This window comes from Pseudophryne corroboree, chromosome 4 (genome assembly GCF_028390025.1).
Source record: "Pseudophryne corroboree isolate aPseCor3 chromosome 4, aPseCor3.hap2, whole genome shotgun sequence".
Taxonomy (NCBI): Eukaryota; Metazoa; Chordata; class Amphibia; order Anura; family Myobatrachidae; genus Pseudophryne; species Pseudophryne corroboree.
The window spans coordinates 880525722-880543154 of record NC_086447.1 but is presented as its reverse complement, the minus strand read 5'-3'; the positions used below and the strand labels follow the sequence as shown (position 1 = coordinate 880543154).

General features: G+C 48.7%; 1 protein-coding gene across 1 annotated transcript in view; it reads left to right on the top strand.

Annotated features, from left to right (window-relative positions):
- DNAH8 (dynein axonemal heavy chain 8) overlaps window positions 1–17433 on the top strand; it is a 1853457-nt gene that overhangs the window by 237339 nt on the left and 1598685 nt on the right. Inside the window, exon 6 of the mRNA XM_063918852.1 lies at window positions 4317–4506. Coding sequence (XP_063774922.1) covers window positions 4317–4506 — 190 coding nt within the window. The remainder of the gene's footprint in view (window positions 1–4316; window positions 4507–17433) is intronic.

Below are 17433 nucleotides of genomic sequence, written 5' to 3'. Positions count from 1 at the left end.
ATGGAGTCACTCAGAGCAGTGATAGCGAACCAGGAAGAAGGGGACTATATGGTGTCCCGGGACATCAGGGATGCTTACCTCCATGTCCCAATTTGCCCTTCTCACCAAGGGTACCTCAGGTTCGTGGTACAGAACTGTCACTATCAGTTTCAGACGCTGCCGGTTGGATTGTCCACGGCACCCCGGGTCCTTACCAAGGTAATGGCCGAAATGATGATTCTTCTTCAAAGAAAATGGACGATCTCCTGATAGGGGCAAGGTCCAGAGAACAGTTGGAGGTCGGAGTAGCACTATCTCAAGTAGTTCTACGACAGCACGGGTGGATTCTAAATATTCCAAAACCGCAGCTGTTTCCGACGACACGTCTGCTGTTCCTAGGGATGATTCTGGACACAGTCCAGAAAAAGGTGTTTCTCCCGGAGAAGAAAGCCAGGGAGTTATCCGAGCTAGTCAGGAACCTCCTAAAACCAGGAAAAGTGTCAGTGCATCATTGCACAAGGGTCCTGGGGAAAATGGTGGCTTCTTACGAAGCGACTCCATTCGGTAGATTTCACGCAAGAACTTTTCAGTGGGATCTGCTGGAAAAATGGTCCGGATCGCATCTTCAGATGCATCAGCGGATAACCCTGTCTCCAAGGACAAGGGTGTTTCTTCTGCGGTGGCTGCAGAGTGCTCATCTACTAAAGGGCCGCAGATTCGGCATTCAGGACTGGGTCCTGGTGACCACGGATGCCAGCCTGAGAGGCTGGGGAGCAGTCACACAGGGAAAAAATTTCCAGGGAGTGTGATCAAGTCTGGAGACTTCTCTCCACATAAATATACTGGAGCTAAGGGCAATTTACAATGTTCTAAGCTTAGCAAGACCTCTGCTTCAAGGTCAGCCGGTATTGATCCAGTGGGACAACATCACGGCAGTCGCCCACGTAAACAGACAGGGCGGCACAAGAAGCAGGAGGGCAATGGCAGAAACTGCAAGGATTCTTCGCTGGGCGAAAAATCATGTGATAGCACTGTCAGCAGTGTTCATTCCGGGAGTGGACAACTGGGAAGCAGACTTCCTCAGCAGGCACGACCTCCACCCGGGAGAGTGGGGACTTCATCGGGAAGTATTCCACATGATTGTGAACCGTTGGGAAAGACCAAAGGTGGACATGATGGCGTCCCGCCTGAACAAAAAACTGGACAGGTATTGCGCCAGGTCAAGAGACCCTCAAGCAATATCTGTGGACGTTCTGGTAACACCGTGGGTGTACCAGTCGGTGTATGTGTTCCCTCCTCTGCTTCTCATAACCAAGGTACTGAGAATTATAAGACGTAGAGGAGTAAGAACTATACTCGTGGCTCCGGATTGGCCAAGAAGGACGTGGCACCCGGAACTTCCAGAGATGCTCACAGAGGACTCATGGCCTCTGCCGCTAAGAAGGGACTTGCTTCAGCAAGTCCCAGGTCTGTTCCAAGACTTACCGCGGCTGCGTTTGACGGCATGGCGGTGGAACGCCAGATCCTAAGGGAAAAAGGCATTCCGGAAGAGGTCATTCCTACCCTGGTCAAAGCCAGGAAGGAGGTGACCGCAAAACATTATCACCACATGTGGCGAAAATATGTTGCGTGGTGTGAGGCCAGGAAGGTCCCACGAAGAAATTTCAACTCGGTCGATTCCTGCATTTCCTGCAAACAGGAGTGTCTATGGGCCTCAAATTGGGGTCCATTAAGGTTCAAATTTCGGCCCTGTCAATTTTCTTCCAGAAAGAATTGGCTTCAGTTCCTGAAGTCCAGAAGTTTGTCAAGGGAGTATTGCATATACAACCCCCTTTTTGTGCCTCCAGTGGCAGTGTGGGATCTCAACGTAGTTCTGGGATTCCTCAAATCACATTTTAAACCGCTCAAATCTGTGGATTTGAAATATCTCACATGAAAAGTGACCATGCTGTTGGCCCTGGCCTCGGCCAGGCGAGTGTCAGAATTGGCGGCTTTGTCTCACAAAAGCCACATCTGATTGTCCATTCGGACTGGGCAGAGCTGCGGACTCGTCCCCAGTTTCTTCCTAAGGTGGTGTCAGCGTTTCACCTGAACCAGCTTATTGTGGTACCTGCGGCTACTAGGGACTTGGAGGACTCCAAGTTGCTAGATGTTGTCAGGGCCCTGAAAATATAGGTTTCCAGGACGGCTGGAGTCAGGAAAACTGACTCGCTGTTATCCTGTATGCACCCAACAAACTGGGTGCTCTTGCTTCTAAGCAGACGATTGCTCGTTGGATTTGTAGCACATTTCAACTTGCACATTCTGTGGCAGGCCTGCCACAGCCTAAATCTGTCAAGGCCCATTCCACAAGGAAGGTGGGCTCATCCTGGGCGGCTGCCCGAGGGGTCTCGGCATTACAACTCTGCCGAGCAGCTACGTGGTCGGGGGAGAACACGTTTGTAAAATTCTACAAATTTGATACCCTGGCTAAAGAGGACCTGGAGTTCTCTCATTCGGTGCTGCAGAGTCATCCGCACTCTCCCGCCCGTTTGGGAGCTTTGGTATAATCCCCATGGTCCTGACGGAGTCCCCAGCATCCACTAGGACGTCAGAGAAAATAAGATTTTACTTACCGATAAATCTATTTCTCGTAGTCCGTAGTGGATGCTGGGCGCCCATCCCAAGTGCGGATTGTCTGCAATACTTGTACATAGTTATTGTTACAAAAATCGGGTTATTATTGTTGTGAGCCATCTTTTCAGAGGCTCCGCTGTTATCATGCTGTTAACTGGGTTCAGATCACAGGTTGTACAGTGTGATTGGTGTGGCTGGTATGAGTCTTACCCGGGATTCAAAATCCTTCCTTATTGTGTACGCTCGTCCGGGCACAGTATCCTAACTGAGGCTTGGAGGAGGGTCATAGGGGGAGGAGCCAGTGCACACCACCTGATCCTAAAGCTTTTACTTTTGTGCCCTGTCTCCTGCGGAGCCGCTATTCCCCATGGTCCTGACGGAGTCCCCAGCATCCACTACGGACTACGAGAAATAGATTTATCGGTAAGTAAAATCTTATTTTCTCTAACATCCTAGAGGATGCTGGGGACTCCGTAAGGACCATGGGGATAGACGGGCTCTGCAGGAGACATGGGCACTATAAGAAAGACTTTAGGTCTGGGTGTGCACTGGATCCTCCCTCTATGCCCCTCCTCTAGACCTCAGTTTGATACTGTGCCCAGAGGAGATGGGTGCACTACAGGGAGCTCTCCTGATTAACAAAAATCCTTTCCTCGTACTGTCCGTCTCCTCTGGGCACAGTTTCTTTAACTGAGGTCTAGAGGAGGGGCATAGAGGGAGGAGCCAGTGCACACCCAGACCTAAAGTCTTTCTTAAAGTGCCCATGTCTCCTGCAGAGCCCGTCTATCCCCATGGTCCTTACGGAGTCCCCAGCACCCTCTACGGACTACGAGAAAAAGATTTACCGGTAGGTTTAAAATCTTATTTTTGCCCAGTTGTTTGCTTTTTTGGTTTGCTAACAAACCTGAATAATGCCCAGTGTGCATTAGCGGGTAATTTAATTAGCGTGTAATTGAATTGCACCGATCTTAAAGCCTAAGGTTACCATCCTTTACCTGCTGTGGTAAATAACCACAGCTAATTGCATCTGGCCCATAGAGGTGTAATTTTACCTTGCGTATCTGGCTACCGGGACGGCACATCTGATGCACTTCATAGAGGACCTCCAAGTAGCAAACAACTGAAAAATGGAACAGAACCACCTGCTTTGATAAATCCCACCAAATCCATACTGTTCTGGATGCATAAATGGATTTAGGGCCTGATTCAGAGATGTTCACTATTGTACAGATGCTGTGACCTTTTCGTGAAGTAATACGCTAATGCCACAGAAGGCTTCTGTAGTCTGCTGCTGCGGTTATAGATGCAGCATTGAATCATCTGCGTAGCCATCTGAGTAGCCTTCAGGTCACACAGGATGGCCAATGTTTTCAAGCTGTCAGGACCAGTGAAGCTAAGTCTAAGGACACAGCCACTGGCCTCCACACGCTTCCGTTTTCTGAAACACTGGCTGTTGCTGCCCCTCCCCTTTCTCCAGGCGGCCGCAGCATGTTAATCGTGCTGTGTGTTAGGGGGCACAACGTGCGCCGTCACAGAACCAGATCTGGGCTCGCGTGCTTCAGGGCCTGACATCGGAGATGTATGTAAATCATTGGTTTTGTGTACATCTCTGAATCGGGCCCTTTTTGTGTAGTGTATGCTTATAGTATCATTACAGTGTTTGTGTATTATCTGCTTTATTACACTGATGTATGTTCTGATTCATTTTTCATCACTCTTAGGAAATATGCTTCTCAACATTAGATGCCACCGATGGAATTTTTACTGGAACTAGTGATTTGCTGTCTAAAATCTTTCTGCCAGCTATTAATGCTACAGACAACTGGGGACTGTTATATCAGTGCAGACATGGAGAGAGTGAGAAGCAAAGATTCAAACAGTCAATTGCTAATTTCTTATCATTTTTAGCTGGTTAGTGTGATTTCATGTATTTGATTAGCAAATGTTTACATATGTCTTCTTTTACACTTGTATACTAAAAGAAATGTATATAACTGATCTGAACACAATGAACCTAAGGGTCATTCCATGCCAGTTCACCCAGGCATGACACCCACCAACTCAGATTTTCATGATACTTTTTACACTTGATACTACCACATACTGTAGCTACTAAGCCATGTCAAAATTTTCTTCTCTATGCCTCACAGTTTTTGAAATATAGGCGGTCAAAGTTTTGAGAAATTGCTGGGAAATGCCACTCCCGATGCTCTGTTTTTTCCTGAGGAGTATCTGGAAAAAAATTCACATCTCAGTGACCCTTTATCAAAAAAAATATGGAGATTCCAGAAAAAAAATGTTTTATCAATCTTGCCTGACTCTGATAGTTCATTTTAATGTTTAATTATAATTCTCTCATTATAAACGAAAATTAACATTAGGTATAATTTTGCCCGCCAGGAGAGTATTTTCATTTGTATTTTTATATGCGCAGATTTCTAATTACATGTAGGGGAGAATTCATTTAGCTGCGATAACCCGTTTTTTGCGCAAAAAAATGCTATTTTACGGCAAATTGTGAAAGACCCCTATTCAATTAGCCGCAATAATTTATAATCGATAATTTTACAGTGAATTTCACTTCAGCTACTCTGAGCAGGTGCATAGTTGGAGAAATCTCCTATTTTAAGGATTTGGTTCACAATCCCCTGGGACATCACTCCCTTCCCTAATGACGAAGTAGGCACTTTGATGTTTTTAATTATTTCTCTTACATCCTAGAGGATACTGGTAATCCATTTAGTACCATGGGGTATAGATGGGTCCACTAGGAGCCTTGGGCACTTTAAGAATTGGATAGTGTGCACAGGCTCCTCCTTCTATGCCCCTCCTACCATACTCAGTTTAGAAAATGTGCCCAGAGGAGTCGGTCATGTCGCTGGAAGCTCCTGAAGAGTTTTCTGCATTTATTTGTATGTTTGTTATTTTCAGGCAGGTCTGGATGGCACCAGCCTGTCTGCTTCGTGGGACTTAGGGGGGAACGGCCCAACCTCTTGAAGGGTTAATGGTCCCGTTCCCCGCTGACAGGACACTAGCTCCTGAGGGAACTATTCGCAGGCTTCACCACGGCGAGCGTACATTCCCGCAGCATGCTGCCACCCCTAACAGAGCCAGATGATAGAGGAGTGGTAAGAACTAAGCCGGCATCCCGGTTAGCGGGTCGCCGGCCATTATGGCGGCATGATGGTATGGAGACGCACGGCTTCTACAGGGGGCGAATGGAACTTCGGACTCAGTACACAGTGCAGATGCAACGCTTCTGAGGGAGCGAACTGAGTCTAAGTACACTACGTGTGTACACAGTGCCCAGACTGCCATTACAGACTTAAAAGGGGCCGACTCCATTTTAGGCACTAACATTACCTCAGTCAGTATAAAAAAAGTGGGAAGACCGCAGCCATTGAAGAGGCGGGGCTTCACTATGAGCGGATTCAGCAGCTCACCAGCGCCATTTTCCCTCTGCAGTCGACACAGAGGCTGACTGACATGGACGCGCAGCTCCTCCAGGTTGACTCCAGATTTCCTCAGTGGTACCAGGAGGTCATACCATGGGGTGAGCGCTTACTAGTGTACTAAGGGGGTCATTCCGAGTTGTTAGCTTGCTAGATATTTTTTGCAGTGCTGCGAACAGATAGTCGCCGCCCATAGGGGAGTGTGTTTTTGCTTTGCAAGCGTGCGATCGCATGTGCAGCCGAGCAGTACAAAAATGTTTTGTGCAGTTTCTGAGTAGCTCAGAACTTACTCAGCTGCTGTGATCACTTCAGCCTGTCCGGTCCCGGAATTGATGTCAGACACCCGCCCTGCAAACGCTTAGACGCGTCTGCGTTTTTCCAAACACTCCCAGAAAACGGTCAGTTGACACCCACAAATGCCCTTTTCCTGTCAATCTCCTTGCAATCGGCTGTGCGAACAGATTCTTCGTTACATCTATCGCTCAGCAACGATCCGCTTTGTACCCGTACGACGCACCTGCGCATTGTGGTGCATACGCATGTGCAGTACTGACCTAATCGCAGCGCAGCGAAAAATCGTAGCGTGCGATCAGGTCGGAATGACACCCTAAGTCCCCAATCTGGGAGCTTAGTCTGTGACCCGGCTAAGCTTGGCATTAGCAATAAGCGCACTGTGTGCTGGCTCCAGGCTATCTCTGTGTTTCTTTTGAAGTTCTCTTTGTGGGTTAATTGTGCATTTAGCCTGTTCCTGTGTGTGTGTGTGTGTGTGTGTGTGTGTGTGTGTGTGTGTGTGTGTGTGCTGTCACTGTCACAGTATGTCAGACAAAGAGTGTGTTTCATGTAAGGCACAGTGTTCCTCTTCTCCAGGCGGTTCACTGCAGAATACTCAATGCAGTGCACCCTCCCAGGCTGGCGGGGCAGAGCCAGCTTGGCTGGATTCCATTAGGAGAATGATTTCCAATATTTCTACTAAATTGTCCCGCAATGAGACAGAGACGCATTACTTAAGACAATCAATGACTGAGTTTCTGAACAGAGACGCAGTACCCAAACAAGCGTCTCAGTCCCCTGCCATTTGTCCGCAAAAACGTCCTTTGGCCCATATCCTGCAGTCTGACTCTGATGATGAGGGCTCAGACATGAAGGAGGGGTAGGTGGACTCAGAGGTGGGGGAGGCTACTCTTGTCACAGGGAATAGAGGCTCTCATAGAAGCTATCAGAGAAGTTCTGCATATCCCTGATAAGGTAACAGAGTAGACTGAGGAATCTTATTTTAATATAAAAAAAGAAATCCTCAGCCTCTTTTTTCTGTGTCAAAGGAACTAAATACCCTGTTTGAAGAACCGTGGGTTATTCCTGATAAGAAATTCCAAATCCCTAAAAGGTTGATATCATCTTTTCCCTTTCCTCCTGAGGATAGGAAATAATGGGTAAATCCACCGATAGTGGATGCATCAGTATCCAGGCTATCACGGAAAATTGTATTGCCTGTTCCGGATGCAGCCTCCCTAAAAGTCACGGCTGATCGCAGAAGTGAAAATACACTCATATCTTTGTATACAGCTGCTGGGGTGGCCCAGAGACCCACTATAGCTTGTGGGTGGATTACTAAGGCCATCGCAAAATGGTCGGGTAACATAAATGAGGGGTTAGGTACCTTGCCTCAGGGGGAGATTGTTTTACTCCTGCAACATATACAGGACTTTTTATGGTGGAAGCCTTAAAGGAAATAGGCTTACTTAATGCACGCACCACCGCTATAGCAGTGAGAAAGACAGCATTATGCTAGAATAGTTTTCAACCATTTTGTATAACAGTAGCCATTTTGTCTGAATACAAAGAAACGCTTTTGCTTTAAGGTTATAAGTAATGGTGACATTTTATTAGTTAGAAAGAAGTTCCTCTGAAAAGCAAGGTTAAGCTAATCGCTTATCTCCTGGAACATGTTTTGAGAACAGTGATGATTTGAGAACAGTAATGTTTTGGGAACAGTGTCTACAGACTGACTCTCATGGATTGTAATGTCTCATAACTTCTATGTGTGAGAAATGACGCTTATACTTATGTTTTGTGACGTGTAACAAATTCCTGTATATGCCTATAAGAACCCCTAGACAGTAAACTGTTTCAGACTCATCTTGTGGAACATACCTCATGTCATGTCTACTTTGTGAGCTCCCAATCGATTGGTCCAAGGTAATTTAAACAGACAACCGAAGGAACTTGATATAGGAGAAGGTTTTATCTCCAACAGCAGTGTCAGCATGCAGAGGCTTATGGCTGTGCCAGTGGACTGCTGACGCGGACTCCAGAAAAGGCGTGGAAGGCCTACCCTTCACAGGAGAGGCCTTATTTAGAGATTAACTAGACAAATGGATCTCTAAAGCTACTGCAGTTAAGTCCACGTATCTTCCTTCTGCAGCTCCCCCAGCCAGGAAGGCCTACTCAGGACCTACTCTACATTCCTTTCTGACTGCTAAGTTTCAGGGCAAAACCAGAGGTACTTCTACAGCCACCAGAGGCACTAGAGGTAAACCATGAAAAGCAGCAACTGCCGGTTCACAGGAACAGAGCTCAAGCTCTGCTTCCTCAAAGCCTCCAGCGTGACGGTGGACCGAGATGCCTGGAAGACTGGCAGGTGGGAGCTTGACTGAGATTTCTCTTACGTCCTAGAGGATGCTGGGGACTCCGTAAGGACCATGGGGTATAGACGGGCTCCGCAGGAGACATGGGCACTCTAAAGACTTTAGATGGGTGTGCACTGGCTCCTCCCTCTATGCCCCTCCTCCAGACCTCAGTTAGATCCTGTGCCCAGAGGAGACTGGATGCACTGCAGGGTAGCTCTACTGAGTTTCTCTGAAAAAGACTTTTGTTAGGAGCAACAGGCTCTCTGCATAGTGGGACTGAGGGGAGAGAAGCAGACCTACTTAAGTGATAGGCTCTGCTTTTTAGGCTACTAAACACCATTAGCTCCAGAGGGTTGGAACGCAGGTCTCATCCTCGCTGTTCGTCCCGGAGCCGCGCAGCCGTCCTCCTCACAGAGCCGGAAGATATAAGCCGGGTAAGTATAAGAAGAAAGAAGACTTCACAGGCGGCAGAAGACTTCAGATCTTCACTGAGGTACCACGCAGCGGTCACGCTGCGTGCCATTGCTCCCACATTCACACACACTGACGGCACTGTATGGGTGCAGGGCGCAGGGGGGGCGCCCTGGGCAGCAATAATAAACCTCAAGGGACACTGGCTGACATATACTGCGGAGGCAGTATATTAAATAAACTCCCGCCAGTATAAAGAATTTGAGCGGGACCACAGCCCACCGTTGATGGGGCGGAGCTTGATCCTCCAGCACTAACCAGCGCCATTTTCTCCACAGCACGCTGCAGAGAAGCTGCTCCCCGGACTCTACCCTGCTGAACACAGGTACAGAGGGCAAAAGAAGGGGGGGGCACATTTATTTGGCGCAGTGAGTGTATTATTGATATATAAAGCGCAGTGGCGCTGGGTGTGTGCTGGCATACTCTCTCTCTGTCTCTTCAAAGGGCCTTATTGGGGGACTGTCTCCATATATATATATATATATATATATATATCCCAGTGTGTGTGGGGGTGTCGGTACGTGTGTGTCGGCATGTCTGAAGCGGAAGGCTCGTCTAAGGAGGAGGTAGAGCAGATGATTGTGGTGTCTCCGTCGGCACAGTCGACACCTGATTGGATGGATATGTGGAATGTTTTAAATGCAAATGTGTCTTTATTACATAAAAGATTGGACAAAGCAGAGTCCAGAGAAAAAGCAGGGAGTCAATCCATGGCTTTGACTGTATCACAAGGCCCTTCAGGGTCTCATAAACGTCCCCTGTCCCAGGTAGCAGACACTGATACCGACACGGATACTGACTCCAGTGTCGACTACGATGATGCGAAGTTACAACCAAAGGGTGGCCAAAAGTATTTATTATATGATTATTGCAATAAAAGATGTTTTGCATATCACAGAGGACCCCTCGGTGCCTGACACGAGGGTATGCATGTTTAATGAGAAGAAACCTGAGGTAACCTTTCCCACATCTCATGAGCTGAACGCTTTATTTGAAAAAGCTTGGGAAACTCCAGACAAGAAACTGCAGATTCCCAAGAGAATTCTTATGGCGTATCCTTTCCCCGCACAGGACAGGTTACGGTGGGAATCCTCGCCCAGGGTGGACAAGGCTTTAACGCGCCATTCCAAGAAGGTGGCGCTACCGTCTCCGGACACAGCAGCCCTCAAGGATCCTGCTGATCGCAGGTAGGAGACTACTTTAAAATCTATTTATGCACATACGGGTGCTTTACTCAGACCGGCAATAGCATCGGCATGGGTGTGTAGTGCGGTTGCAGCTTGGACAGATACCTTGTCAGCTGGCCTTGATACCCTAGATAGGGATACCATTTTATTGACCTTGGGTCATATAAAAGACGCAGCGTTATATATGAGAGACGCTGCGAGAAACGTTGGGCTGTTGGGTTCAAGAGCCAATACCATGGCAATTTCTGCTAGGCGAGCCCTGTGGACCAGCCAATGGACGGGTGATGCCGATTCAAAGAGGCATATGGAAACTTTGCCTTACAAGGGTGAGGTTTTATTTGGGGAGGGCCTCGCGGACCTGGTGTCCACAGCTACCGCGGGTAAATCTTCTTTTTTGCCTTATGTTCCCCTACAGCAAAAAAAAACGCCACCGTATCAGATGCAGTCCTTTCGGTCGCATAAGTCCAGAAGGGGCCGGGGCTCTTCCTTCCTCGCCAGAGGTAAGGGTAGAGGGAAAAGAATGCCTGCTACGGCTATTTCCCAGGAACAGTAGTCCTCCACGGCTTCTACAAAATCCACCGCATGACGCTGGGGCTCCACTGCGGGAGTCCGCGCCGGTGGGGGCACGTCTTCGACTCTTCAGCCAGATCTAGGCTCTGTCAGATGTGGATCCTTGGGCGATCGAAATTGTATCCCAAGGCTACAAACTGGAATTCGAAGAAGTGCCTCCTCGCCGATTTTTCAAGTCGGCTTTGCCAGCCTCTCCCCCAGAGAGGGAAATAGTTTTAGCTGCGATACAAAAGCTGTGTCAACAGCAAGTGATTTTCAAGGTTCCCCTAGTGCAACAGGGGAAGGGGTACTATTCAACTCTTATTTGTGGTCCCGAAACCGGATGGCTCGGTCAGACTCATTCTGAATCTAAAATCCCTAAACCTGTATCTAAAAAAGTTCAGATTCAAGATGGAATCTCTCCGGGCAGTGATCTCCAGCCTGGAAGGGGGGGATTTTATGGTGTCACTAGACATAAAGGATGCATACCTTCATGTCCCCGTTTATCCTCCTCATCAGGCGTACCTGAGATTTGCTGTACAGGACTGTCATTACCAGTTTCAGACGTTGCCGTTTGGGCTTTCCACGGCCCGAGGATTTTCACCAAGGTAATGGCGGAAATGATGGTGCTGCTACGCAGGCAAGGAGTCACAATTATCCCATACTTGGACGATCTCCTGATAAAAGCGAGATCGAGAGATCAGTTGCTGAAGAGCGTGTCGCTCTCCCTGAGAGTGCTGCAGCAACACGGCTGGATCCTAAATCTGCCAAAATCGCAGTTGATTCCAACGACTCAGCTATCATTTTTAGGCATGATTCTGGACACGGAAAAGAAGAGGGTTTTTCTCCCAACGGAAAAAGCCCAGGAACTCTAGAGCATGGACATAGACCTGTTAAAGCCAAAAAGAGTGTCAGTTCATCAATGCACTCGCGTACTGGGAAAAATGGTGGCGGCCTACGAGGCCATACCCTTCGGCAGGTTCCATGCGAGGACATTTCAGTGGGACCTTCTGGACAAATGGTCAGGGTCCCATCTACAAATACATCAGAAAATAAGCCTGTCCCCCAGGGCCAGGGTGTCTCTCCTGTGGTGGCTGCAGAGTGCTCACCTTCTAGAGGGTCGCAGGTTCGGCATTCAAGACTGGGTTCTGGTGACCACGGACGCGAGCCTCCGAGGATGGGGAGCAGTCACACAAGGAAGAAATTTTCAGGGACTGTGGTCGAGCCAGGAGGCTTGTCTACACATCAACGTGCTGGAATTAAGGGCCATATACAACGGCCTATGACAAGCGGAGACTCTCTTCGCGACCTGCCTGTTCTGATTCAATCGGACAACGTCACAGCAGTGGCTCATGTAAACCGCCAAGGCGGGACAAGGAGCAGAGTGGCAATGGCGGAAGCCACCAGGATTCTTCGCTGGGCGGAAAATCACGTAAGCGCGCTGTCAGCGGTCTTCATTCCGGGAGTGGACAACTGGGAAGCAGACTTCCTCAGCAGACACGACCTCCATCCAGGAGAGTGGGGTCTTCATCAAGAAGTTTTTGCAGAGATAATAAGTCATTGGGGGCTTCCTTATATAGACATGATGGCGTCACGCCTCAACAAGAAACTTCGGAAGTATTGTTCCAGGTCAAGAGACCCTCAGGCGGTAGCGGTAGACGTCCTGGTGACACCATGGATGTTTCCGTCGGTCTATGTCTTCCCTCCTCTTCCACTCATCTCAAAAATACTGAGAATCATAAGTCGAAAAAGAGTCCAGACAATACTCATTGTTCCAGATTGGCCTCGGAGGGCCTGGTATTCAGATCTTCAGGAAATGCTCACAGAAGATCCGTGGCCTCTTCCTCCCAGGGAGGACCTGTTGCAGCAGGGGCCCTGCGTGTTCCAAGACTTACCGCGGTTACGTTTGACGGCATGGCGGTTGAACGCCAAATCCTAGCTTGGAAAGGTATTCCGGTGGAGGTCATCCCTACTCTGATAAAAGCTAGGAAGGAGGTGACGGCGAAACATTATCACCGAAATATGTATCTTGGTGTGAAGCCAAGAATGCTCTTACGGAAGATTTTCACCTAGGCCGTTTTCTCTACTTTCTGCAGACAGAAGTGGATATGGGCCTAAAGTTAGGCTCCATTAAGGTACAGATTTCGTCCCTGTCAATATTCTTTCAGAAGGAATTGGCTTCTCTCCCTGAAGTCCAGATTTTGTAAAGGGAGTTCTGCACATCCAGCCTCCTTTTGTGCCCCCAGTGGCACCATGGGACCTTAACGTGGTGTTACAGTTGCTTAAGTCACACTGGTTTGAACCTCTTCAAACAGTTGAGTTAAAATTTCTCACTTGGAAAGTGGTCATGTTGTTAGCCTTGGCATCTGCGAGGCCGGTGTCTGAATTGGCGGCTTTGTCTCACAAAAGCCCCTATCTGATTTTCCATGTGGATAGAGCAGAGTTGAGGACTCGTCCTCAATTTCTGCCTAAGGTGGTGTCATCGTTTCATAGGAACCAACCTATTGTGGTGCCTGTGGCTACGGGGGACTTGGAGGATTCCAAGTCTCTTGATGTAGTCAGAGCTTTAAAAGTTTATGTAGCCAGGACGGCTCGGGTTAGGAAAACAGAGGCACTGTTTGTCCTGTATGCAGCCAACAAGGTTGGCGCCCCTGCTTCTAAGCAGACTATTGCCCGCTGGATCTGTAACACGATTCAGCAGGCTCATTCTACGGCTGGATTGCCGGTACCAAATTCGGTAAAGGCCCATTCCACTAGGAAGGTGGGCTCTTCTTGGGCGGCTGCCCGAGGTGTCTCGGCATTGCAACTTTGCCGAGCGACTACTTGGTCGGGTTCAAACACTTTTGCTAAATTCTACAAGTTTGATACCTTGGCTAAGGAGGACCTCATGTTTGCTCAATCGGTGCTGCAGAGTCATCCGCACTCTCCCGCCCGGTCTGGAGCTTTGGTATAATCCCCATGGTTCTTACGGAGTCCCCAGCATCCGCTAGGACGTAAGAGAAAATATGATTTTAAACCTACCGGTAAATCTTTTTCTCCTAGTCCGTAGAGGATGCTGGGCGCCCGTCCCAGTGCGGACTAAATTCTGCAAGACTTGTATATTGTTATTGCTTACATAAGGGTTATGTTACGGTTTTGATCAGTCTCTGGCTGATGCTGTTTTGTTTTATACTGTTAACTGGTTCGTATGATCCAGGTTGTACGGTGTGGATGGTGTGGGCTCGTATGTATCTTGCCCTTAGATTAACAAAAATCCTTTCCTCGTACTGTCCGTCTCCTCTGGGCACAGTTCTTTAACTGAGTTCTGGAGGAAGGGCATAGAGGGAGGAGCCAGTGCACACCCATCTAAAGTCTTTATAGTGCCCATGTCTCCTGCGGAGCCCGTCTATAACCCATGGTCCTTACGGAGTCCCCAGCATCCTCTACGGACTAGGAGAAAAAGATTTACCGGTAGGTTTAAAATCTTATTTTTTCAGTCACATCTGGACAACATGCCAGGATCCCTGGGTCATAGATCTTATTTCCCAGGGCTATTGACGGAGTTTCAGGAGCTCCCACCTCGCAGATTCTTCAAATCAGGCTTACTAGTTTTACAGGAAGCAAGTATAACTTTACAGAGCGCCATTCACAAACTGGTACAGACTCAGGTCATTGTTCCAGTTCCACCTCATCTGCAAAACAAGGGATATAGGGGGTCATTCCGAGATGATTGTAGCTGTATACAATATTTCACACTGACATGCGCGGGGGATGCCCAGCAGAGGGCTATCCCGCACCGCATGTCAGTGCCAGACCCCCCCCCCCCGCAGAGGGGCTAAGGCATCGCACAGCGGCGATGTCTTTGCACTTCAACAGTAGCTCCCGACCAGCGCAGCTTTAGCGTGCCCCGGCCCGCAGCGGCTGCGTGTGCAACGGAGGCCAAACACCGGCTTACGTCCCCCCCCCGCCCAGCGACCGCCTCTGCCAGCATGCGCAGTTCTGACCCGAGTTCGCATCGCTGCAATAAACTGACCAGCGTGCGAGCTGGTCAGAATGACCCCCATTATTCATACTTTTTTGTAGTACTGAAACCGGATGGTTTGGTAAGACTGATTTTGAACCTCAAGTCGTTGAAGCCTTACTTACGAGTGTTCAAATTCAAAATGGAATCTCTGAGAGCGGTGATCTCAGGTCTGGATATCAAAGATGCGTATCTTCACATACCTATCTGGCCGCCTCATCAGACTTATCTACGGTTTACATTGCAGGACTGCCACTACCAGTTCCAAGCCCTGCCATTTGGTTTCTCCACGGCACCGAGAGTGTTCACCAAGGTGATGGCAGAGATGATGTTTCTACTCCGTAAACAGGGAGTGAACATAATTCCGTACCTGGACGATCTTCTGATAAAGGCACCGTCCAGGGAGTGGTTGTTGGACAGCAATGGCCTCTCAACCAGACTACTCCTGGATCACGGGTGGATTCTGAACGTACCAAAATCTTACCTGGAACCGATGCAGAGGCTCTCCTTCCTGGGAATGATACTGGACACGGAGTGCCAGAAAGTGTTCCTTCCCTTGGAGAAGGCTATTGAAATCCAGTCGATGGTTCGGGCTGTCCTGAAGCCAAACCGGATCTCGGTGCATCTGTGCTTTCGCCTTCTGGGGAAAATGGTGGCCTCTTACTAGGCGCTTAAGTACGGAAGGTTTCATGCGAGGCCCTTCCATCTGAATCTGTTAAGCAAATGGTCCGGATCGCATCTTCACATGCACCAGATGATCTGTCTGTCGCCAAAAGCCAGAATCTCCCTTCTGTGGTAACTTCAGACTTCTCACCTCGTCGAGGGTCGGAGGTTCGGTATTTAGAATTGGTTTCTTCTAACCACAGACGCAAGCCTCAGAGGTTGGGGAGCAGTCTCCCAGGGGGTGCAGTTTCAAGGAAGATGGTCAAGTCGGGAATTCGTCCTTCCATTAAACATCTTGGAATTCAGGGCAATCTACAATGCCCTTCTGCAGGCCTCATCTCTACTTCAGAATCAGGCCATTCAAGTCCAGTCGGACAGTGTATCGATGGTAACGTACATAACCGACAGGGCGGAACGAAAAGCAGAGCAGCAATGTCAGAGGTGTCAAGAATTCTCCTCTGGGCAGAGAAACACGCCGTTGCATTGTCGGCGGTCTTCATTCCGGGAGTAGACAACTGGGAAGCAGACTTCCTCAGGAGACACAACCTGCACCCGGGGGAGTGAGGCCTCCACCCGGAGGTGTTCCGGTGGTTGACACATCGGTGGGGATATCAACAGATCGACATGATGGCCTCTCGACTCAACAAGAAGCTCAAGCGGTATTGTTCCAGGTTGAGAGACCCAAAGGCAGTGGCAGTAGACGCTCTGTCAACTCCATGGGTCTACCAGCTGGTGTACGTGTTTCTTCCACTTCCTCTGATCCCACGAATTCTAAAGAGAATTTAAAGGGAAAAGGTTCAAGCAATCCTCATTGCTCCGGACTGGCCTCGAAGGGCCTGGTACGCGGATCTTCTTGAAATGCTGATCGAAGATCCGTGGTCTCTACCTCTTCGCGAGCATCTTCTGCAACAGGGCCGATTCATCTATTAAGACTTACCGCGGTTACGTTTAATGGCATGGAAGTTGAACGGCTGATTCTAGCCAGGAGAGGGATTCCTGACAAGGTCATCCCGATTATGACCCATGCCAGGAAGGGGGTAACGTCTACACATTACCACCGTATATGGAAAAAGTATGTCTCTTGGTGTGAGAGCAGACAATATTCAGCGGTGGAATTTCATCTGGGATGTTTCCTGCTTTTTCTGCAGTCGGGAGTGGATGTGGGCCTACGCCTAGGCTCCATTAACGTCCAGATTTCGGCTTTGTCTATTTTCTTTCAGAAACAATTGGCTTCTCTCTCTGAGATCCAGACGTTCTTGAAAGGTGTTATGCACATCCAGCCTCCCTTTGTGCCTCCCACAGCACCTTTGAATCTCAATTTAGTGCTGCAGTTCTTCCAATCGGACTGGTTTGAACCATTACAGGAGGTTGACGTAAAGTACCTTATGTGGAAGACCGTCACACTGTCGGCCTTGGCCTCAGCAAGACGTGTGTCGGAGCTATGGGTGTTTTCTCACAAGAGTCCCTTCTTAATTTTCCATGAGGACAGAGCTGAACTCAGAACTCGTCAGCAATTTCTTCCTAAGGTGGTGTCCGCTTTTCACATCAACCAACCTGTTGTGGTTCCGGCTGTGACGGACACCTCTGCTACTTCAAAGTCTTTGGATGTTGTGAGGGCTGTGAAGGTGTATGTAAAAAGAACACCATATCACAGAAAATCCGATTCGCTGTTCGTTCTCTATGATCCCAATAAAATTGGGTGTCCTGCTTCAAAGCAGTCTATTGCACACTGGATCAGGCTCACTATCCTGCATGCTTATTCCACGGCAGGATTGCCGGTTCCAAAATCTGTACAAGCCCACTCTACTAGGTCGGTGGTTTCTTTTTGGGCAGCTGCTCGTGGTGTCTCGCCTTTACAACTCTGCCGAGCAGCTACTTGGTCAGGTTCG